The sequence below is a fragment of the Thermobia domestica genome, chromosome 8, assembly GCF_964235325.1.
Source record: "Thermobia domestica chromosome 8, izTheDome1.hap1.1, whole genome shotgun sequence".
NCBI classification, from domain to species: domain Eukaryota; kingdom Metazoa; phylum Arthropoda; class Insecta; order Zygentoma; family Lepismatidae; genus Thermobia; species Thermobia domestica.
Genome location: NC_137461.1, coordinates 242,367,201 through 242,393,454, shown reverse-complemented (window position 1 = coordinate 242,393,454; position 26,254 = coordinate 242,367,201). Strand labels below are relative to the sequence as shown.

Below are 26,254 nucleotides of genomic sequence, written 5' to 3'. Positions count from 1 at the left end.
ATCTAAAAAGGCATAACCGGTAACGGGCACGTCGTTTTCGATTCCAGGGAGCAGCGGCGAAAATCTGTTTTCAACATTGCGGGGAGGGGGGAAACCGATCCCATAATTTTCTTAAGCGATGTTCAAAATATTTATAAAGTTGGAAAACAATCCTGTAGAGGATTATGGGAGCAAAATTCTCTTCAACATTGAGAAGCAGGCAGATTTGAGGCTTATTATAGTGTGACATCAATTTCATCTCACTTTCCTTCGTGGAAATCATCACATTTCTTCCCCCCCCCCCAAAAAAAAACACATTTCAAATCGGATTATTCGTGGGACAGTCCCCCCAGTTCCAAGATTGGAGGGTCATGTTCCTCTCATCCCCGCGGGATTTGCGCCAGTGTCAGGGAAGTGGGCAATTGCCCACTGTAAGTTTGAGATGTATGAGCATTTTAATTAATTGGATAATAGTATACTAATCAAAAAGTGAAAATCTACTTACATTCGGGGGTATACCTCTCTCCCAATCAACATGTGAAGATACATCGCAGGGTAGTATGTGCATGAAAGAAGAAATAAGTAGATCAAAGTTGGAAAAGTCAAAAGAAAACGAGAGAAAATATATCATGAATTCTTGAAAAATGATTCTCGGTATGCAGCAGATTTATTCTCTCTGCTAGCTCATTTTCTACGCATGCATGGAATGGAATTGTAGTTAGTGAAACAAGTGGAGGTGCTTTTGCGTTTTCCAAAGTAGACAATCGTAGCTGCTAGCTGCTTCAATGGTCAGAAGAAATATCTATTTAGTTAGTAGGGAATTTTGCGTCTAATCTGAAATATCATGGCTTGGGATGGATGTCCGTGAACCTGGCCCCACCCACATTGGGACTAATTTTAAAACATATGCCAAAAATGTGTGTCCAATTAGTGCTGACGACCAGTATTTTTTTTAAATGTGCCATTACACAGACGTCAAAAAACAAAAAGAAATATTCTGGGTGGGGCTAGGTTCACGCTAGAGCCACCCACTCAACCGATTGCGATTAAACCTATACACAAAGTTAGTGTTAAATTAGTGCTGACGACACCGCATAAAAGTAAAATTAGTGTTATTATCAGAAGGCAAAATATATTCGAAAATGTTCAATGGCGGCATCATCAAATAAAACAATAGATCCCTAATTTTTATGATAAGATACATAGCACTAATTTTCTTTCTATGCATTATTAATTTAGTACTAATGTTTGGCATAGTTTACAAAATTAGTGCTGCATTATTAAAAGTGGATGGAACTGTCTTCACTTGAACCTGACTTCACCAACGCCGCCACTAATTTTAAAACATATGCCAAAATTTAGTGCCTAATTACTGCTGACAACCTATAATGTTAAAAGAAATTAGTGCTGTTACACAAAGGTCAAATATATTCGAAAATCTAACATGGCGGAATTATAAAAAAAAAAAAAAAATCGCTCCCTCATTTTTATGATACTGTGCATAGTACTAATTTTCTTTCTATGCGGTATCGTCAGCACTAATTTAACATTAATTTTTGACATAGTTTACAAAATTAATGCTGTCACAAAAATCAAAAGAACAAAAAGATCTGGGTGAGCCTACCATGAACCTAGCCACACCCACTCAACCAATTGAGATGAAACCTATAGGCCTACATTAAGTTAGTGTTAAATTAGTGCTGTCGATACCGTATAAAAAGGGAATAGTACCATTAACAGAAAGCCAAATGTCTTCGAAAATCTAATAGGGCGGCATCATCAAAGAAAGCAACTGATCATCATTTTTATTATACTATACATAGCACTAATTTTCTTTCTATGCGGCATCGTTAGCACTAGTTTAACACTAATTTCAGGCATAGTTTACAAAATTAGTGCTGTCAAACGAACTTCAAAAAAATCTGGGTGGGGCTAGCTTGAACCTAGCCCCACCCACTCAGCCGGTTGAGATGAAACATATACAGTTAGTTAGTGTTAAATTAGTGCTGTCGATACTGCATAAAAAGAAAATTAGTGCCATTATCAGAAGGCCAAATATATTCGAAAATCTAATATGGCGGCATCATCAAAGAAAACAATTGATCCTCATTTTTATGATACTATATATAGCACTAATTTTCTTTTTTTGCGGTATCGTCAGCACTAACTTAGCAGTAACTTCGGCATAGTTTACAAAATTAGTGCTGTTACACAAACGTCAATAAAACCAAAAGATCTGGGTAGGGCTAATGTGAACCTAGGGCCACCCACTCAACCGATTGAGATGAAACCTATACACTAAATTAGTGTTAAATTGGTTCTGTCTATACCGCATAAAAAGAAAATTAGTTCCATTATTAGATGGCCAAATATATTCGAAAATCTAGTATGGTAGCATCATAAAAAAAACAATCGATACTCTACATAGCATTTTTATGATCCTCATTTTTATGATACTATACATGGCACAAATTTTCTTTCTGTGCAGTATCGTCAGCACTAATTTTTGACATCCGCGCCCTTGCCGGTATCTACCTAAATAGGAAATTTAGCTAAAATTAGAAGGCAGAAGATACCATCACTAATAATGAGGATTTTTTGGACTGGTGAAAAGTAATCCCGATTAGAGGCTGAAACCGCCTTCTCCCAGTTGAATTTATTTTTATTTAGGACCTATGACTTTAAAACGTTTCATACTTCAATTTCAACTATTGCTTCAAAGGTCCATTATACACAGTAGTATTCTACGAAACTGACTTATCTTTGATGGAAATTCTTGTGGGTGATATCCTGCAAAATTTGTCGACCTATACAGTGGCTGCTTTCCATACCTCTACAACAACAAACCCTCCGGGTAATTAGAATTGATGTTAACTCCCAAACTTGTAGCCAAAAGACAGTTGTATGTTCTATCTTACGATGGTAGTCGAAACTTTCTCCTTGCAGTTCATGGTTTTGCCGACAGATGACTATGCAACTCTTTTCATATTTTGTGCAAAGTTACCGCTGAAATTCAAAGTAAATCTTACGGTATGTTTTAAGTGAGCGCATTAAAGTTAGGAAGTGTTATGGTTATTTTATTGTTAAATTTTGATTGCAATAAATTTAGCTATGTCTCTTATTTTTATTTTAACAAATTTCTTGATACAGGCTGCGATGCCAATTTCCTTGGAATAGTAAAGAATTTATAACAATGAGAAAGTGGAAGAAAGCTATAGAGTATATTTAAAAGTACTACCCTGGGATTCGCCGAATGGACCTGAGGAAAACCTGTCATAATGACCGGCTAGTGGATTCGAAGCCGGGACCTCTCGATTACAAAACGAAAGCTCATGACTAGACTATGCGTGCCCATTTTAGCAGGATTCTGTTATTTATATAACTACCTTGTAATGGTTTCTTTTACTTTATTGTTGATTATGCTGCGATTATTCTTATCTTTCACATACTATACGTGTGTCCAGTAAGTACCACTACCATTCCTTTTGTCAAAATGTTGAAGTAATAAGCCACTATTTATGATGTACTGTTATAGCTAATGGTTTACCTTTTATAGAGTAATCTTTTGTATCATTAATGTTGTGGACGTTAAAAATGTTATGTAAATCATTTAGAATTTGTAGATTATATTTAATACATTTATTCTTAGTCAAAAAGAATATTTTTCACCAGAATTCTGAAAAGAACGTCATTAAATCTTCTGTGCTCAGAGAAACGATACCGCAAGTACATATTCGGCGTTTCTGTCATCTAGTGACCATAAAATAACTATTGACAGTAATAAGTATAATTACTAATATAGATAATGGTGATCTTTTACTAAAAAGATCTGATTTGTTCCTGCTATTATTGTATTTTTTTGGGCTGTAGAGTACTTGTGAAATATTGTATTGTTTCAAATACAGTTATTGTCACTATAATTCATATTGATCATTAAAAGTGTAAAGAATCAGAGAAAATGGAACTTTTTGATGCATAAATTTCTCATACCAACTTGATGATATCTTCATTCCAACTCCTGATTAGTTAAACTCAGTCCCCATAAGAAAAGTCTACTGCGTTTTAAAAACTCGCTTCCAGGATAGCTCATGTAACTTGGAGAGTGAAGATTAATAACGATTGACGAACAAATGGTCTTAAGTTCAATGTTCTTTCCTATATTTTTTAAAACTTTTCTTGTAATTTTCTGCTAAAATAATATTTGAAGCGATACAATATTGGGAATATACTCTGGGCACAAAGTGCCACTAAAAAGTATATTTAATTGTAAAAAGTATCCATATAAGTATATTTGATGAAAGGCAGTAGTTAGCCTGCGAAAACGCTTGATATGTTTAGTTAATCAATAACAATGAGATCTAACTAACTCTATTGTCTCTGGATAGTTAGAAGTGGCGTATCCAGAAATTGTTTCGGAGGGGCCAGGAACAAAATAATTTAGCAATAGAACAAGATAATGGTTCTTGTCTTAGAATATTACTATTCTTATTAGTGTCGGTGTGGTAGCACAATGGTAGAGTGTGACCTATGATTCGATTTCAACCTGTCTACGCAAACACTTGACAGATCGTCCCGCACGCCAGACGCCAATCTATAACCACCACCAAGTTATAGAAGTATTTTTGTGGGCGCTCTGTATATTTCGTAAAGACAGTGATTATTTTTTCGATGTATACTTTATACTGCGACGCAAATAAGGTGTTTCTTCGGTGGGAATTGCTTCCTTCCCACGCAATTGAACAAAGAAGTCTTTCATTGTTTTTTCATGTATATATTTGAAACATTGCTTTGTGGTGAGAACGTTTTAGTGAGCGACAAACCTTTTCAGTATTTCTCCCTGACCTATTAATATGCACAGTATATTCTACAGTTATTTGGAACTGAATTAATTGCTTTCTTTAATCGTTTATGGAAATATTGTAGTAGATTTAGAGCAGAGCAGAGTAGATCAGGTGCTCAAGCATCAGATCGTCGCCAGCCACATCGCTTTTTCAGTTCGTCATCTGATCTTTCACACGCCCGAGTTATCGCAATGTCTCGTGCGTTGTGGCCAGTGAATAAAATTGTCGCCAACTTTTTTCTATGATCTATTTTCACGTACATACAGGTAATTTAACCTGAGTGCTTTTAAGAATGAACTGCCAACATTCACGAATCCACCAATGCAGTTCGTATCTCGAACCTCTTGGTTCGGGGAGTGTTACTCCATGTTTGAGGCAGCAACCATGCACGTCGCGTGAAGCATCAAGTATAATATTGTGCTAAGGTTCATAAGCTATTAGCCGATGAAGGATGTTTTCTTACGGCTAGCCCCAATCAATAAGTCCAGGTTCATGGACGGAGTGCGTAAAGCTATAAACGCGTTCTCCAACATTAGCATTCCACTTTGGAGACTACATTAGCATTCAGGACTGTTTGAAGCAGCAACTAGAATACTACGTGGGATTATCCCAGTGACACTCCCTCCCGTGTTAATTCCCCAAGCGCGTCAATGGTGTGAGAAAAGCATTTATAGTGAAATCTCATTTATAATCTTATGTATATACTATATATATAAAGTTGATAAAGGGCTACAGTGTAGTGCAAAGTAAAGAGTGATTTTAATAATGGATATAATTATCCATAATCAGTGTTAAGTGTTGTGATCGTTTCTCTTCGTTATTTTTCTTTTTAATAGTATTGTAATAAATAAGTATAGTGTCATTTAACCCAGTGTGTTTTCGTTGTGTGTGCTAGTGATGTTTGTGTGCGTTATAGTCTGGATGATCGTCTGATCGTCCGTGAGGTTTTCGAGACGATACATCCGAACCTCTCGGCGCCTAATGCTCATATCATCATTAAGACCGACGAACAATTTGGGAATAATTTTGTAATCCTTTCTTGGAGAGGCCCTTCAACGTCCTACCCAGGTAAGTCCAGGTTTCAGGAGAATACTCATTGGCAGGACTTCGGGAGACAACGGAGGGCGGACTACGTCAATGCGATTATAAATAAATGGCAGCCCGAACTGAGTCCCAAGAATCGATTACAAAGAAATGTTAAACGAACAGTGTTCCGACACTCTGGGCGATTACATATTCCTATTTCTTCGAGATTCATCTTAATATTGTTCTCCCATCTCCTCCTAGGTCTTCCTAATGGTCTTTTTCCGATCGGATTTCCGGTTAAAAGTTTGAAAGTGCTCCTACATTCTTCCATACCAGTAAGATCAGTACTATAAATTTGAAGAATTTAAGATTCAGATACATGTAATTAAACTATAAATGCAAAAATACATTCTCTACAGAAGTAAATTATTTACTTTACTAGCAGAGGGTACACAGGAAAAATAGCTGTGTTAATTCAACTCAATTTTAACACAGGGCAGTGATCCCAGCGTGACTATCACTATGCGGTGTTAGTTCAACACATACCGCGCGGTTGTTGGCGTTTATCACTAGGGGGTGTTACGTCATTAACACAGAACCGGTTTTGAGCCTTGCTGTAAGCGTTAATGAACCACAAAATTACTCCCCTAAAATATGTTATATCGCCTATATGCGTAATGTGTTTACGTTATGCTCAATCTAAAAAACACTTTAAAGAAGTAAAAAATGTACTCCAGTGGAGGGGGGGTACGAAACACCAACCTTTCAATTACTAGCCGCGTGCTCTTCCGACTTGGCCACGGAGGCGACGAAGAAAACGTCGCTTGTAGAGGGATAAATTATTGAGGTCTTTTGAATTTGGTTAATCAGAATGCTCCTTTAAGCCGCGTATATTCGACGATAACCGTTCGGGATAAGATAAAATCTGCTCGCCATGTAGACCTAATTTTATAGCAAAATGACGACTGTCTATTTATTTTATTTTATAGTTCTTACATATTCACTTTCAAATGATCGGCGCCAGTTGCCATTTAATAAAGTTGATGCGTTTATTGCTTCTAGTACACAATCGCTTAAAAAAAGCAATAAACGCATCAAATGTAGGAGATGAATTTAGAATACCTAAATGGCACATTCGTAGCACATCTTGTGCTATTAGTGTTTCTTCAGAAACATTATGTAAAACAATTGAAAACACATCGCGCGGTTTGCATTTTGAAATTTTGCGTATACCTGGATTTGTTTAAGTATTTCTTTCTATTTTGTTTGTCTGTAGCTTCAGTTCATAAGCCTTTATAACTAGATGCCCAACATATTTTGTAATCACGCAGAAAACAGCACTGAAGATTCTAAACTTGTGTTAACATACAGGCTATGTGTGTGTCATTTCAACTACCGACATTTGACACACAACTCCAAATGGAGAGTGAGTTGTTCTAACCACTTGTTTGTGTTATATTTTAACACGATCGAGTTAACACATAGGCCTGTCGTTGAAATAACACAACATTTTTTTACAGTGTAGCTTCCTTTGAGAAGGCAACGAAGTTACGCCCTCTTTAAGAAGAGTGTTGTAGTTGGTCTAACTTCTTTACTGTATTTAATTTCTACAGAAGAGTAATAAATTTAAGTAAATGGATTCATGTCATGCTGGATATCTTTCTAAAGAACAAAAAGAGCCTATGATAGATTTGAGTCACGATTCAGTTTCTTACAGTGAAATACAAACAGACTTACGAAACTTTTATTTCGTTTAAAGATTATCAGATTCAATATCAGTGACCGATTTGGTAGGCCTGATCGGTATTTACTCGCTGGTTAGCCAGTGACATCTATCAGACTTGGAAAATGTTGTTGTCAATGGTCGAAGTTCAGTCATTCAGCTACTTTTCTTTTCATAATCTACCCACTTGCACAACTAGAAGTATACATTTCTATATGATAGAGTAGTCTCAATTCAACTAAGTAGTCATTCAACCAAGTAGTCATTCAACTAAATGATTCAACTAAGTAGTCATTGTGTGAACATATACTGTACATTCAAGAGCAAAAACCTATATTCCATACTCGATTAGTTAGAAAAGGTGCAGTATGCATGTAACATGATCTCATAGAATTTCGCCAAATGCATAATTTTAGAGGACAAAGGTGATATAAAAGGAAATAGATCGAATAAGAATCAAGAAATAGTTTATTTGACGGAACATTGTCGAATAATTTATCTACAAAACTTTTGACTACTTTGGAGAAAATTGTTTCAATTGTAGGTTGGACTCCAGCGTATACACTACTCCAATTGTTATTTAAAAACGTCAGTAAATTATCACCTGAAAGTAATTAAAAAAAGTATGAATAACAAATATTAGTATTTTATATATGATATGAACTTCTCAGAAAAATATAGGCCTACATGTAATAATTACATTTCTTTCTAAATATCTATTTTATAGCTATTTTAGTTAATTGTTAATCCATATATTCATCTTTTGAAATATAAAATAGCACAGTTTACATTGACAAAGCTACTAAAGCAGCCAAAACAAGCAAATAGATTTAAAATCGTAACAAATATACTGAAAAACATATGCTTAATCTTAATTATTATCATTAATTGCATTTGATGACAAATAAGTTTCGTTTCATATTGCAGGTGGTTGTATGGAAGAACAAATGCAGAAGTTGAGAAGAAACAGTTCGGGTCCAGGAGAGGAAGAGTACAAGAGATGTAATTGGATTATTAAGGATGGTCGCTGAAAGGTTTACAGAGAAAGGAAAAGTAGCGTGCGTGTCGTATAATGATCTAGAAAAGGATTTTGACCGCATCAATTGGCAATTGTTGTTGGAAGTTCTAAAGAAGGTTGGGTTGGGATCAGTGTTTCTTCCAGACATGTTTTTAGGGGGACCGTGCCCCCACGGAGCTCTGAGAGTATCCCCCCCAGAGGAGAACAAAATAATACTTCTATAATATAATAATAAATAGAATAGTACCAGCAGTGCCCCCCCCCCCGGAATGCGAAGTGTGCCTCCCTGGAACATAGTTTCTGACAGAAACACTGGTTGGGATGTGAAGATCGAAGACTCATAAGAAACTTACATATGAACCAAGCAATAAGTGTTAGAATACGGGACGAAATAACAGAGGAGAGTGCAATTGGTAGGGGAGCTCGACAGGGATGTTGTCTCTCGCCTACATCACTTAATATCAATCTAAAAGAGAGAGTGCGGGAAATAGCCTACAAAATGAGGACGGTGAATGAATAGGTGTACACAGTTTGCAGATGACATGAGGAAAGGTTGTGAAGAATATGGGATGAAAATAAATGTTAGAAAGACAAAAATCATGATGATTGGAACGAAAAGGTCGTTATCAAATATAGAAAAAGGAGGGGAGAAAATAAAACTGGTGAGCAATTTTCGATACCAGGATAGTATTATTAATAGTGATATGAAGTGTGAACGTGAAATAAACGCAAGGGTATGAACGCTGAAAGAAGCCTTTAAGAAGAAGAAAGCACTATTTTGTGGGACCTTGAATAAAGAGTTGCGAAAAGACTCATAACATGCTTTGTATGGAGTATTGTACTGTATGGGTCAGAAACATGGCCATTACGCAAAAATGATGAAAAACAACTGGAAGCTTTCGAAATATGCGTGGTGGACAAGAATGGAGAGAATTAGCTGGATCGAGCGGAAAACGAATGATAGGGTGCTAGAACTAGTCGAAGAGAAAAGAGCAATTTTAGATATTACTAACAAGAGGAAATAAAACTTGTTGGCACATTGGCTAAGAAGGAACGGTATCATGAGGGAATTCATTCATAACCACGTCCATCCATTTCCCTCTTCGTCTCTCTCTACCTCTCTTCCCACCAACTTCGATTGCCATCAGTTTTCCGACTACATAATCGTTCGTCTTTCTCATTAGATGGCCATACTACTGCAGTCTTCTCTCTTGGGTATTTTTAGATATCTCTTCAGCTTTGGTTGTTCCCTTTACTGTCTCATTCTTCACTGTCTCCTCTTATTATCCCACACTCCCAGAGTCGCATTCTCATTTCTGAGACAGTCAATGTTATTCTATGATCTCTCTTTATTAGTGAAAGATTGTGTTGTCAATCAGTCCGTTATTCAGCACGATAACTTTTTAACGCAATATAATTTTTAAGTTGTTCTTCTCAAGAGTTAGCTAGAGGAATTATCTCGATCGGCTCCGTTAATGTGATCGATTTATTAACATATTAACTGATAATATCATGATCCCTGGCCATTTATGTTCAGTGCGTGTATTTTCTTGATTCTCGAGATTCCTTCCAGATTCTAATTCCATAGTCCTTTCATAATCATTCACTTTCATTATTTATCTGTCCTTGTTAGCCTTCAGAGTATTACATTGGACGTAATACTAAAAATTTCACTTGGTTTAAAAACCGATACCCGGAAATGATAGGCAGAGTGTTCAAAAAGTCTCTATACACCTGAACTGGGTATTATACTAAATCTCTTTAGTTTGGAAGTTCATCGTAATTTCACACCAAATTCACATCTGAAACGAAAATCCTTGTTTTATTAATACAGGGTGTCCACATGAAACCTCCCTGATTACAAATATTAACTGTATGGAAACTACTATTAGCTCCAGTGAATAAAGGTTTGCGGCATCTTGAAGAGCAGCTCAAACAGTTTTTTTGTTGTTGACTGTAAATTGTTATTTGTTGCAGGTATTTAGTAACAAAGCTTATATGAATTTTTGTTATTTGTTGCATGTGTTCATGAACAAAGATGACAACAGCACAAGAAAGAGCTCAGTATGTGGTGCATTTGGCTCAGACTAAATCACTAATTACCGTGGAAAGAAACTTCAGACTAAAGTATCACAGGGACCTACCAGATGTCAAGACCATTAAACCAGAAGTTTTCAGATACAAGGAATGTCAACCGACAGCCTTGCTCGGGGAAAGCACACAATAACTGGTCCCGTTTATCTGGACATGCTTGAACACTGCTTTTCTGCAGCTACTCCCTTTTGCAACCAAACATGATATTCCAACATGATTGTGCCTCACCGCAGTGGTATTTGGATGTGTTCGTAGAAGTTTGACCGAACGTTTCCACAGCGATGGATTGGACGCGATGAAGCCACTCATTGGCCACTGCAATCTCCCGACATGAACGCTATGGATTTCTTCCTATGGTTCTGTGACAAAGATAGAGTCTACGCCACACCTGTACGTGGTATTCCTATTCTTCGTCACAAAATTGAAGAAGCCATAAACTCGAACACACCGGAAATACCACCCAACACACGGCGGAAGATTGAATATCGACTGGACATTCTGAGAGCTACTAACGGGGCCCTATGGAAGTGCATACTGCATATAGACAAAAAAAACTTAGTTATTATTCAAGATGTCGCAAACCGTTACTTTCCGGTACTAATAATTTCCATAGATAATCAGGGAGGTTTCATGTGGACATCCTGTATTATTATTATCTCTAAGTACAGTTTAAGCCGACCGTCTTTCCGAGTTATTGGATTTTATATTTATTGCCAGGACCGATAAGCGTATTTGGTATATTGCTGTCTGTATGTTGATGTTTCGGTGTTCTACCAACAGTTCTGGAACAGTGTGTTTCTTTTTAGTACCCACATTGGCACTTGGAACAGTAGCTGAATGATTGGTTTAACTTTCATCATTATCCTCATATTCACTTGAGTGATAATTATCTTCACTTGCAGCGTAATTATCACTGCGTCGACTTTTGGAGTTCAAAATTGTCCTCGTCTGAATAGTCTATTCCTTCTGCTACATCAGCGCCATCCGACTCTTCTGAGGAAAGATCTTGCATAATCTCAAGTATTTTGTCTGGAGAAAGTTTCTTCAATGAGACATTACTTTGAAACAAAGATACTTCAATTAAAAAAATCGCCTTGTGATGTCAAAAAAAAACTCATTCCCAGTTGACGCAAGAAGCGTACTAAAACAGTTATAGGTATAGAGCACTCTGTGCACGCAACACAACTGTTTGCACAATAACAACCGCAAATACACATTCAACAGTTCTTGTAGTGCGAACAGAGGAATTCAACCATATTGAGAACATATGCGTTTCGAGTCGGAAATACATCCTGAAATCACAACTAAATACAAAGCACATTAGAATTGCCATAACACGTGATCTCAGCATGCACAAGAGATCAACTTCACTTAATTTATTATTAAATGTAACTTTTATACCTTTGAGTATATTGTACATATTTTATCATACAGTCATCAAGAACTAAACTAATTAGTAACTATTCTCTCATGTCATCATGTTATTATTTTTTTAGAAAGTTAATAAATTTCATGACTCTAGCTTAAGAAATAAATATTTTATTTATGTTTTAAGAGTCAAGCAGTCACGGTGACACCGTGTGGGCGTGCTAATACATCATTATACTCTGCTTTGTTCAAGTTTTACGAAATAAACGCTATTTCATAACAATTTACATTAAAAATATAATATTTTACTAGACAATGACTAAGTTATTTCATAGTGTGTTTTGTAACATTGTAAAGAAAAGTGCTAATTGTTCTAAATCTCCAAGGACAATGCACTTGAAAACACTTATTAACTAGTTATACAAGAATTAGAATTTAAACTTCATAAATAGTTTAAATCAGTGATCGACAAATCGTCGTTCGTGAGCTACTAGTAACTCACGGGGATATTTTCAGTAGATCGTGTTAACGCTCCGGTTGGCTAACTAATAGGTGTACGTTTATAGGCAATGAACAAATGTAAGATTTTTTTAATAAAACGTTGGTAGTTCTTTCGGCTGGTAGCTCTCAGTATGATTTAAAAACATTACGCTAAGTCAGGTGCTTCGTCGACCACTTGCCTAAATCCGTATGTACCACTTGTCTAAATCCGTACCACTTACGTATGTATCATACAACTAGACCACGCCGAAAATATATCTAGACAACAATGGTTTTCAGGTCTTTACTTGTTGTCACTTGCAAGTGGCAAGGCGTATCGTATTTTACGGGCTATAAGACGCTACGAACTATAAGACGCACCTTAAATTTTAAGCATTAAAAAAAAAAAAAAAAAAAAAAAGATGCCGTAATATTTTCCCAGTTTTTCGCAGAATTTAGGGTCTGTATATTCTAGTCTGTGGTTCTGGGTTTGTAATGGCGGGGCGGGAAGGAGACAGTGTTAGCAAGCTTGTGAATCCCTGCAACTCATGTTCGTCGCATCAGTGCACTGCATTCGTCATTTGAATCCACTGCAGCCAGGTAGAGATAGGTTCGAATATATGGCCATTTTTAAGACTAGCAGCAATTTTAAATCAAATACTGGACATTTTTTTTATTAATTTCAAGTATAATATGCACCTGAATTTTAGAGGCAATTTTTTAAAGTAAAAAGTGTGTCTTATAGTCCTAAAATATGGTAATGTTCTTTACTGCCCGTTCAAGCTTTTTAGTGGAAGTAGATTCATTCCTCTTATTACGCGTCATCTAGAGTTATTGCCAGCTCCGTTATGAAAACAAAAATGATTGGAGAACTATTCCAGTTTGTGTACTATGGAGTAGAAAAAAGAAATCACAATTGTACTCCCAAGTACCATGATAACTCATTGCAGAGTGTTATCACAATTTATCGGGTAAGTGAGATTGAAACGTCCGATTGACGTGTACACTTTTAAAGAAATAAATCAAAGAACTACGACACTTGCAAGTGAAAGTAGTCTTGAGGTACAGTCAAACATTTTTGACATCGCTCAGTCTATGATTTTATTCAATGAATAGAGGAAATTGGAGTCTGCGTTGCGAGAAATCCCTGCGCAGTACGTGGCTCCTCCCGGCTACCAGGAAAGTCCTTCCCTAAACCGTAATGATCGACATGACAAGACAAATGCCAAAACAGTTGGTGGGAGAGACGTCAAGAAAATACGGTGGGTACAGAAAGGTTTCATACTGAAACTTACGAAAACTCTGCATCTTTCCTTAAGAAATATGTGACCGTGCATTGTGCAACATGAAAACAATTTTTTTGACTGTTGCTGGATCGCTTGGGGACAATCGCAGTGCATTTTATGGATTATATAACGTTTCCAAGGAGCCGCTTCCGTGGTGTTCTTGAGAAGCTCAACAGAGCTTGAGGAGCTCTGCACATGCTCATTTCACAATGTTATGGAACTGTTCCATTCGTCGATTCAATAAATTACCTCTATAGAATTCAAATGAGGTACGAATAACAAACGAAATCATAATAATATTTCAAGTGAAATAAAGCAAAAATCAATTGAGTACGGTTTTCTTGGACGCCGTAACTTTAGCTTAAGTTACATGACCAACGAATTCATTCAAGTTACATTGCAAGTCACAAACAGGAATACAGTATTGTACGTTATTTACTTCTACAGTTCTTCGTTTCTTACTTTGACAATTTCTGCCATCTATGAGATTTCTACGAAATCCAATTCGAACGAATTTAAATCTAATACTTACATGCTTCTTAGGTGTACGTAATCGTATTACACTAAGATTAGGTTCAGTTACACGATCACTATTACTGTTACCACTAATGTTAGGTTCGGTTATCTCACCGGTAAAATTAGGTTCAGTTCTCATTCGTTTTACTGGTGGCGAGATATCGTGTCTATACCTATTCTTTCTGCAATATTCACGGTAATCTGTCCTACCACAATTGCTGTTTCTACTGTAATTAGGTTCGGTTACATTACCGGTACACGTGAATTTAACATCATCTTGAACATTGGGATCACACTTTAATATCACATGAATGTATCGTTTTTGATTTCGATTAAGGTTAGCACGTAGTGACATCTATTGACATTTGTTAAGTATATTTCTAAATCAGTTTCTTGAAGTACCTACTGTTGTTATGCAGGGTAATCAACATAAAAGTAGTCCAGCGTGATAATAAGGTAAGTCGGGGGAATATGGGCAGTATTAAGCATATACTTTCACAACTCCAGGACCAAGGACATGAAGAATTTCGAAATGAGAGTTGACAACAACTGTGAAGTGTAATTGCTTGGCTGATGGCCACTGTTTCACGTAACTCTGCATTTAGAGGAATTCGTAAAGGAAAAAAGAAGTATATTTCAAACTTTGTTTTTAAATATTGCATGAACTTATAATATGTTCACAGCAAATAAGATTTGGTTGCACAATGTAAGACAATAGAAGAAAATCTAGGTCTCATGTATATAGAGGGAACAATGGTCTGTGTGATGGATGGCACGCGGAGCGCGCTGCTATACAGTACAAAGCAATGTTTCCATCTAATATGAAAGTTACTAATTAGGGGAATATGAGAAAATCGACTCGGGATAAAATGGCTGTAGTGACTTTCTTGATTTTTTTCTGCCGACTCAATATTTGAGCCTTAAGTCGCCTTCTCTTATAAACTGAAAAACTTACAAATGAATTAAAGGTTTCGCAAAGTGGTAACAGTATTCTACACTTAATCAATTTTTATTTTATAAATAATAAAATTATTTTTGAAATGGCGGTCATTAGAAATTACATTTCATGAACAGTTTTGAAGAGTAGCGTGCTACAGCTCTCAAAGTTAAAGGAAAGCAAAAAAAAAAAAGAAACTTCTAATTGCAATAAGAAAATACTTCTTTGTATGTCTTTTAGGACTTGTAAGATTCTTAGACAATCAAATGCTCCAGAAAATTCTATCATACGTAGTACAGCGCTTTCAACTAAAAGCAGGAAGAGTAAGTACTTCCTGTATCTCAGATTTAAATGAAAATGATCAGCAAGTCGCTGTTTCTTAAAATTCTCATATATGTGATGGTTTCTTACTTCCGTCTGATGGCAAACAGTCTCCTGTTCCTGGAACGTCTAGTCAACATCATGAACTTGCTACTATATTGGTTCCGTTGAATTTATTCCCAAGAACTTCGACGAGTCCACAAAAATTACGTCAAAACACAAAATCACCAATGAAAGTTTTGCAATCGCTTTCACTCCTCCCCACTATTCAAAAGCCGTCATTGACTTATGGAGGAAAAATGAAGAGACTGTGTAAGATATCTAACTTCATCAGAACACATATCTTAGGTTACAAAGGGAAAACTTAAAGAAAAAACAATAAAGTTCCTGAGAATACTTCAGCTCAATGTGAAAAATAACTTTCTAGATCACTTCAACTGGACAGCGAATGCCCTTCATGCATGGGATCATTTCCACGATGATAACCACGGAGAGACTTGAATACGTTGTCAAGTTTGTTGTGATAGGTATCACAGAGACTGTGTTGGAATCGACGCTGAAGAAACATTTGTTTTCACCGATTGTAATTAAAGCATCTAACATATTTTTACAATTGTTTAACCCTACGAAGCGTTCATTCTTGAGTTCTTCAAGTTTATGCAAAATTTTCTTTGTAAAACATGCTACTTATCAGATTTGTTTCCCAATATAACTTTTCTTGCGTCATCTGTCTAAGAATAGAACTGTTTTGTTTCTCACGAGGATTTAGTACAGGCTCCTTCTGTAAAAATTATGTGTTTTTTCTTATTATATTTCTCTGTAGAAAAAGTAATTGACATGTATGTAGGTTTTGTATTAGTTGCAAAAATAAGTTACTTACTTTATTATGGTTTATTGAACAGTTTTATAACACGTATTTTGCACGATTATATAAGTTCTATTCAATAAATTTAGAAATAACGAGTACCCTCTATTTTCCCATATTTCGGGTTTTATTTCCCATTTTACCCCTTATTCTCTGGGTAATATGGGCAATTGTATGTCTTTACTTTACGTATTGTATTATTTTACTATTTCGCTGAAGTCTCACAAATATTACTGTACATTATTAGGCGAGTAGTATGTTTTCATGTGCTATATAGTTTTTTTTTTTTTTTTTTTTTTAAATAGAGTGCTATCTTTTACGTGTAGAGCCACTTTTATCATTATGATGCCCATATTTCACCGAGTTACCTTATTTTTATTTTTATTTGGACTAGGGAACTTTCATATAGTCCACGCTGTACTTACCTATCGCCCTTTGTCCATTAAATAAATTCTGCAGGTCGATATACATTTTTCCGATTTGCATTTTGACCACTGGATCCGCAAGTTCTATATATTCTGTGCCATTTCTTTTTACAATGTTTCCTTTCAGAATCCAGTTTATTCCCAGGTCAACTAGAAAACAAAAGTCAGAAATAATTTAATAAAGAACGTTTGATAAGTGTTAATTACAATCAAATTACTTATGTGAAATTTCTATTATTTAACACTAGGACTCCAAGAAGGTTCAATAAACTTGTCGATTGATCTTTTTCCCAATATGTGCCGCACCTGTGCAAGTGAGCTGTGGTGCAAACAAAAGGGAAATGTTTCATGAATAACTAATATCAAGTACACTCATGTCCAAAATTATTGTCGCATATCTATAACTGTCTTCTTGTAAGAATATAATTTGATAATGATTTTGCAGGATACTTTTAATACTGATACTATGTGTATAATCAGGAAATGTACATTTGTGGTAAATTTCATAGGAAAAGAATTATAAATACGAAAACTAGAATGAATAAAACAAAATGTTGCTAAATGAACAAGAAAGTTTTATTTTCGTTTTATTGTTCTTATTTACTACTCTTTTGACATGAAATTTTCCACATACATGTCTTTGCCTGTTATACTAAAATTATAAGAAATACCGAGCGAATCCGTTATCAAATTATATTCATACAACAACATATTTATAGACATGCGACAATAATTTTGGACATGAGTGTACATTGCGCTTGACTGACAATTACATGTGTTAGCATGGTGAATGTAGAGGTGTTGACAAGCTGGTTGTGAATAACTAATACTAAGTACATTGCTCTTGACTGACAGTTACATGTGTTAGCATGGTGAATGTAGAGGTGTTGACAAGCTGGTTGTGAATAACTAATACCAAGTACATTGCGCTTGACTGACAGTTACATGTGTTAGCATGGTGAATGTAGAGATGCTGGCAAGCTGGGTTGTGAGTTCATCATGGAACAAAAAAAGAACATCAAGTTTTATGCGTGTGTGGCTTAGATTGATACAGAAACTTACCAAATGTTACAATTAGTGTAGTGGACCGCTTGTTTACTTTGTGCGCATGTATTTGCCTGGCACAGTTGCTTGAGGAGGGACGGAAGTCAAACGAAGACTACGAACATCTAGGTGCAGCAAGGACAGCGAAACTTCATAAATTGGTTTAGAAAATTAAGAAACTGATCACGAAAGACGAAAATGCGGAACTGAGAATCCTTGCTGAGGAGTTATTCATGAATAAAGAAACTGCACGTAAAATAATAACCCGCGATCTCAGCAAGAGGAAGGTCCGTACTCGTTTAGTGCTTCATTCCTTTAAAAAAATACCAACAAAAGAACAGGGTTGATCACTGCAAAGTATTGACTGCCACCGCTAATAGGGATCCTGACTTCCTCTTGAATATCGTTACTAACAACAGCATTCCACAAAAGGACTTTGAGCAACCCTTTTATGCACGGCCTGGGGGCAACGATATATGGATGCAGGGTGTAGTACTTTGTATGATCCAAGGTAAAAAACTTTCTATGTTCCCTCTCTTTATATTTTCTGCAGCTCTAATATCGATTTCAAAATGCCCCACTGTGTACCTTTCTTTAATCTTTTTATTATGACAGTAGCCAAACAACAGTATACAGAGTTGTTAGTAAGATACAGAATACATATAATTAACATTAAACATTAACTATTAAATTAAAATTTCTGCATTACTAAAATTCTGCCCAAAAGATAAGGCGCCTATTAGTTGATAAATCACATCGAGTTGAAGAAAATTACATACTACAGGGTAAATTCTGATGCCTAATAGCCTATTCTAAATAACTCGACAGATTTTTATAGGGTAAAAAGATCTGTCACTCATTGCCAGTAATAACTGAAAGTTTTGATTTTGTTTATAGAAAGTATTTATGAACTGTATATATAGCATTATGTACTGTATATGTAACATTATGTACTGTATATGTAGCACTATGTACTATACATGCAGCCCTATGTACTGTATATGCAGCATTATATACTGTGTATAAGAAGCGTTATGTGCTGTAATTGTAGCATTGTGTTGTATTATATATGCATTATGTACTTATTGTAGGATTATGTACTGTATATATAGCATTATGTGCTGTATATGTAGCATTATGTACTGTATAAGTAACATTATATACTGTGTACTAGGTATATTAGCATTACGTACTATATGTAGCATTATGTACTGTATAGGTAGCGTTATGTACTGTAAATGTCCTGTAAATTAGGATTTGTATATGTAGCATTGGGTATTGTATATGTAGCGTTATGTACTGTATAGAATATGTAGCATTATATACTGTACATGTAGCATTATATAATGAATATGTAGAATTTAGGATCTAGATTTCTGGGCTTTTGACATCTATGGCCATTTAGCCCGTCACGTAGGAGGAATGACATCCGTCGGCGAGCACACTATCCGGGGAAAGGGAAGGAAGAAAGGAAGCTTCCTGGCATCTGTAAGTTAGATACCGCCCTGGCATTTTCCTGGTGTGAATGAGGAAAACCCAGGGAAATCTCATTTAGGATATCTGGCCTGAAAAAGATTTTTACACCTTTTCAATCGAGCGCCCCCACCGGTAATCGAATCTGGAACCGCTTGCACCGAAGGCGAGAGCGTTAGCGACTATTCTGAGCGAGGCCACCTGAATATGTAGCATTATGTACTGAATATGTAGCGTTATGTACTGTATGTATAGCGTTGTGTACTGTATATATAACATTATCAATTGTATATGTAGTATTATGTATTGTATATGTAGCATTATGTACTATATATATAGCATTATCTATTGTATATGTAGCTTTATGTATTGTATATGTAGCATTATGTACTGTACATATAGCATTATGTGCTCTATATGTAGCGTTATGTGTTGTATATGCTTATGCAAATATAGTATTAATTAGCAGATTGTACGTATTAATGTTTTCCTTCTATCTGTTGCTGGTACACATACGCCTTACCTTTCCGATATATATGTTAACCTTTTTAGGATTTTTGGTAACTTTTGTTACCATGGCGCAGTATCGTCTTTGATCCCTTTTTTAGGTTTTATAACAGATATTTAAGCCGGTTTTTTTATTTATCAAGTCACGGATGGATCAAAGAACACCCCAGATGCGTTTTGGAACCGGATAGTCAACTTGGCGGCGCCAAGTGGGGCGGAGGGGCGTGACTTTATTTTTTCCTAAGACCAATTTCAAAAAACTTTTCACGTCTTTAGTTTTCAAGATAGCAAATAAAAACATTGTGTAAGTATTATGTGTACCTTTGGGTATTTCTCAATTTTTTTCAGATCCCTACGCGAAACAAGTGCCGGGCCCGAGGGTCACAAGTGTTCCGCGGAGGTGAGTTGTTTTTTTTTAGAAAAAATCCAGTTTTCCCCGAATTTTCCGTTCAGGTGTGTGATATGGATATGTGAATAGTACCGTTGGAAAGTGTTTGTTATATTGAAGAAAATGACGTTTGAACCATGATTCAAGGCCAAATTGTAATAACGCAGTATGAAAAGAAATGTGTCACATCCAGATTTTTTCAAAAATTTCTCCCAACCTCAGTTTTCAAGATACAAGATTACAACTTTGCACATGTATTAAGTATATAACAGCGCATTCTTATTTAAAAAATCAGATCCCTACGTGAAACCAGGCTTGGGCCAGAGGGGCGCAAGAATTTCGAATGATTTTTTTTTTCGAAAATTCTCCCTGTTTTACCAGATTTTCCCGTTTCTGATATACAATACAGACAAGCGAGTGGTACCGTTGGAAAGTATGCTCTATCCTATAAAGAACATGGTATGAACCATGGCTCTTCGATAAACAGTGAGGAAGCAGTAGCTGTTTGAATGAAATTCTAAAATTTACCTCAAAAAGTAGAAATCCTAAAAGGGTTAAGGTATGACTTTAGTGTAATGTAAAACTTAAACTAAATTAGGTAATTGACAGTCTAGGAGATCTAGAAACATTTTGAGGATGATATGGAATAAGAGTGAGGCAAAACTGTCTGAATAAAAACGCAAATTAATAATGTTTATAAAACTTCCCTCACTTGTTCTGTGTTCAAAACAGAACCTATTAAATCTTCAAGAAATTTCTAAAAGAGTATATCTACTTACTTAATGTTATATTGCTTGCTCCTTCTCCGGTGATTGGAAACAGCAGAAATCTTCCATTTATCTCGTAAGGTCCAATTAAATAATATTTGGGGACCATCATGTTGAAAATAAATCTGAGGTTATCAACATCTGGCCTGTAATAAATAATATATCTCAACCGCAAATTTGGAATGATATCAAATAACAAGCTTAATATTTTAATTTTAAGAATTTTCAGAAAATATATGGTCAGTGTAAAGAACAGTATTAGAGTTTTACGATAAATTTATAAACAAAACCGACAGAAGAATACTAAAACAGTTGAAAATCCAGACTGAGTTCTGCTATTGCAAATTAAGTTGGAAGTTTTACATTTGTAATATCTAGCATTCACAATATAGCATTCACAAATTCAAAACTACATCCATAGGACTAACACTTTTCCCCATGGACATCTTGTGTAGTGTTACCTACGAGAAAAAAAAATGTATTTTTGAATTTAAGACAAGATGAGAAGCGTGATTTATTTTTTCAAAGAGAGAAAAAGACAAGTTCACAAGTGTCTTGTGCAACACTAAACATTGTTCAGCGTAAGCTCTAAACTCCGATAAACAAAACATTTGTATCCTTCCGCTTGTCACAAATACGATTGGCTAGTGATGTATCATTCCCACTCCTCACGGGGAGGAGCAAATTGTACACGTGCATTTTGACAATACTCTCTCGTGTTGTCCAGATACTTACAGCAGTAGCAGAAAAGAAAGAAAAAAGTCGAAAGATTAAAAAAAAAAAGTATTTGAATTTCGCTCGTAAACAATTGTTGCTTAGTGAGTAAAGGTTTGCCTTGTTGGTGTTTCACCACAACACTCGCGGAACCGGGATTCATGCCAGTCATCTTTCAGACTTTAAAAGTAGAACACCCGTCCACAGTTGAGTTGGCGCCAGAATTACTGCGCATGCTTAGTGTTTACTTCTATTGTTTCATTAGCCACACTCGATTGCAGTATTATTAGATAATCCGTATTATATTTTTGTCATTTATAATAATATAGCAGTTTTATATGAAGCTTCATAGTAAAAGTAATAATGCAATCACATGAACTATTTTGCGGAGGAGTACAAGCGTCGGTAGGACAACAGCAAATCAGCGAGATTTAGTTTCACGTGGCTTTGTTTATCGCAGTTTAGAGCTTACGCCGAACAATGTATAGTTCACTCAAGTCTTTAATGTTATATAAGGCACTTTTCTTTAATGTTATATAAGGCACTTTTCTTCAATGTTATATAAGGCATAGTACTGTGTAAAACTAAAAACTGATAAAGTACTTGTAGGAACACAATTAAGAACGTTTAACAACGTCTAAAGATACACAAATTATTACAAAGTATACTCCAATATAAAGGTGGAAAACGATTTCATGAACAAAACGGACAGTCATTAACAGATATAATTATATGGGGCTACGCCACGGGAACATAAGCACAGATGGTCACCGTTGCAAACCAAATTTCGTGTGCGATCCACTAGCGTTTCGTGCAGAACTAAAACCAATCATACAAAATCAAAATAATCGATTACTGCAATACAATATCTGAAATATTCTTTAACATAACCATGTTTAAAAAGAACATAAGTCCTATTTATGAAACCTCAAAATGAAGATCTAGAACAAAGACCGGCAAAATACACCCCCATAGGTCAAATATGTCCCACTGCCTCTTTTTATCTATCGCGTAAGATTCTAATGGTTAACAGATGTGGATAATTGGTGAATGAGAAGTAGTCCTCACTTATAATAGAGAAGTGACATCATAGATAAGTCATCTACTTCGTTCTGTTATCGTTGTCAGAAAGGGGTTAAGTTCCAAAGCTGGTGGTTCGTTTCTGTCAAAATTTTCAAAATTTACTCGGAAGAAATGAATAATTTGCTTGTTTGCGTGTTTGATAATGTATAAGAAGAGCGAAAGTTGTGTTTATTTTCTTATATAAACGGTCCTAAACAGGAACTATTTGGAAGCGGAGGAAACTACTTAGCACAAGGTTACTTCATGGTAGGATTGTGTGAATGTAATGAGCATTTGTTTTGTAAATATGGCTGGCGATAATGACGAGTAGCTATGAAAAGTTAAATTGTAGAAAATGCAGTAAGCAAATAACTGTAAAGAAGCGTAGAGAAAGTTATACTTGTTAATGTAACCGTAACTAACATAACCAACATGGCGCCAAGGTTCTAGAACACAGATCCCCCTTCCCATTTAGCTGTAATAAAGACAGAAAACAACGTGCCCTGCGGAGCTGTATCCCGCCTTTATTCGCTAACGCTCACTTAGCAATACTATTTGAACTAAATATTGAAGTTTGGTACACAAAGAAAAAATTATTACGCTTTTAGCAAAAAACTAGGTTGATGACCAACTTCGGAATAAATGCCCCAAAAAGTAATAATAAAGTTACCAATATCTCTATATATTCATTGGTTGTCTTTGGTTTTACTGTATTTATGAGGCTGAAATCTGTATCTATTTCTGAATTTGACTACGGTGAAACTAGAGGACACTAAAGAGGGTTAAAAAGAATAGGCATTTTTCGAAAATTAAATCAATATTTTTCTAAATTTCACCCCAGAATAAAACAAAGTTAACAATCTTATTAATGTAACTAAAATCGGATTCCGGTTTCTTCTTTTATAACCACAAAAATGTACTTCACAAACACAGAAACAGAAAGTGAACGTGAAAAATTTGTACAGAAGTTCGTAATAAGTATCTAGATAATTTACTTATTTCTTTTCCGTAGTCTCCATTTTCGCTTTAATCAAACAAACGATCTTCAATTGCTATGAGTATACCGTATTATTAACGTAGATTTGATGGGAAAGTGCTCACGTTGATAACATTGATCGTACATTTTTTGATTGATTGTTAAATATTGAAACATAAAATTATAATAATGCAACATTGGTAGAGTAATTTTTTCTACCAATGACCTTAGGATGACAGTAATAATTACAATCCTAAAGGTTTAACAAATTTTAAACTAAAATTATGACACACTTGGCTTGGCTTGTCTCTTGACAGGTATTTTCCGTTCCTGGATTCAATACATTCTTCGGAACATCGTCAAAGTGGTTGTCAGCCTCCTAGGATGTCTGTACTTCAGTCTTATTGTGGGTTATAGGAGAAAAATCTCGTCCAGTTCTTTACCAGGAGGTAATATGCCTCAGATTGATGACACATTCTCGTGCTGGATGGCAATGCTGATACGTTGGAAAAGGAATGCAGTAGCTCGGGGGTCACCAGTTTTGATCGATATTTGATGACCAAGATCATTCATTATTACGTTCACGGCAAAACAAATATTCTACCATTCTACAACTCACTCCTCAAAAAAAAAAAAAAAAAAAAAAAAAAAAAAATAAGACAACATACACTTGTACACTTTCTCAATAAAGGATACTTATTTATGCGAGAATTGATTGATGTATCATGAAAATTTGATCTTACACTTCATCTGTACTCTTTCTCTTATAAAAAAAGAATCTAGTTCTATCATTCTTTTTCTGAAAATATAAATGGAAGTATTTTAAAATAACTTATCGTCTTTTCGGGTGCATAACAATACCCGTTCAATACGTAGTGTCTTGTAATATTGGACCTTCACCCGAAAGTTTGGACGACCCAACAAAAATTTCTGATGTCGCGCCTCATGTCCGCTTTGTCTTCTGGTAAGAAAATTACTTGAGCAACACAAGACCGGGATGGACTAAACTCACGAATCTCACAAACTCTGTACACGTCCCACAAACAATCATCAGCTCAAAGACGTCGTGCGGAGCAGTGCGTTGTTGACACGCTCGTATGAAAGTGGACAATCGAGAACACACCATTGCGAGCAATTTTTTCTCAATGAGTCCAAACTGGGATATTCTGCACAGAAAGCCGCAAAAGTCATTAACAATACATTTATGCCAGGAATAGAGAAAAGAAAACGAACCACTCACCGGTCAAATATCATTCCGGTGACACATCCCCATGGACATTGACAAACATCATGGCGGTTCCGTGCAATAGGCAAAGCTAGAAAGATTTTACTCATGAGTGCCACATGAGTTGACACGGGGCAGTGAAAATTGCTGTCTGGAGGTTCGAAGTACTCTGAGGGTAAGTAACAACCGAAAACGTTTCTTGGATCGGATTGTCACTTTAGACAGAAAAATGAATCCGGTATTTCCATCTAAATGGTCAGGACAATTGTTGAATCTTGATCAAAATCCGGAATGTTTACCAAAAGCCAATAGATGTTCTGATGCTGGTACTTTAAACCTAAGGCTAGTTTTAGACGGAAGCATTTATCGTAGCATTTCTCGTAGCAGATGTGCTGCCAAAAATTTCATATAATATTCTATGGCATCAAAATTATATGGTGCTTTTAAACGGTAGCATTTTGATAAGCATCTGTCGTGACGTAGCAAACAAATCACTGGAGAAGAGCGCAATTATGGCTCCGAAAGTAAGAGTGTGGTAGCTAAAGCTATAGTAATTGTAACAACAGTTCTCACCGGTCATATTAAAAAATGAAAATCACAAAGAAGTATGTGGACAAAGAGCATCCCTACTCCAACTCATTTTTCTTTACTATAATTCAATTTTCCACACAAAACAAAGAGCATGGATATTTGGCACAAAATCTTTCGCTTCTTTTTAGCACACCACGGCGCTGCAATCGGACCAAAAATGCTGGGTAAAATGCTACGAAATAGAGCAGGCTCTATCGACAAGAAATGCCATAGGATATGCCATGGCATGGGAAATGCCATAGCATTTGCTACTTTACACGGTAGGATATCGATGATACGATTTTTGCTATGAGAAATGCTACGATAAATGCTTCCGTCTAAAACTAGCCTAAGATAGAGTTAGTCCACCACGTGTTTCTCTGTTGAGTCAAAACCATCACTGCAGATTGCTACGGTACTGAACTTAATTAAGGACATCGCAACTGCATCCGCAAGAATCGAGAAAAAAGTGTTCAAAATACACGATGTCCCTATGTTGCACAACAAAACATGCTCACGAATCTCTCAAAGGATGTAGCAGACTCTCCCTGAGTTGCAATATGAAACCTTTCCTAATCCACCGTATTCTCGTTACGCTTCTCCGACTACTACTTCTTTCTGTATATTGATCACTTCTTGGGGCAAAGAA

At 35.8% G+C, this 26,254-nt stretch overlaps 1 protein-coding gene across 1 annotated transcript in view; it reads right to left on the bottom strand.

Moving 5' to 3' along the window:
• Positions 1-26,254, bottom strand: part of LOC145692524 (protein takeout-like) — a 73,411-nt gene that overhangs the window by 912 nt on the left and 46,245 nt on the right. The window contains exons 4-6 of the mRNA XM_081767831.1: positions 21,071-21,204; positions 16,880-17,029; positions 7,914-8,173 (exon numbers count right to left, since the gene is read on the bottom strand). Of these exons, the coding sequence (XP_081623957.1) occupies positions 7,914-8,173; positions 16,880-17,029; positions 21,071-21,204 (544 nt within the window). The remainder of the gene's footprint in view (positions 1-7,913; positions 8,174-16,879; positions 17,030-21,070; positions 21,205-26,254) is intronic.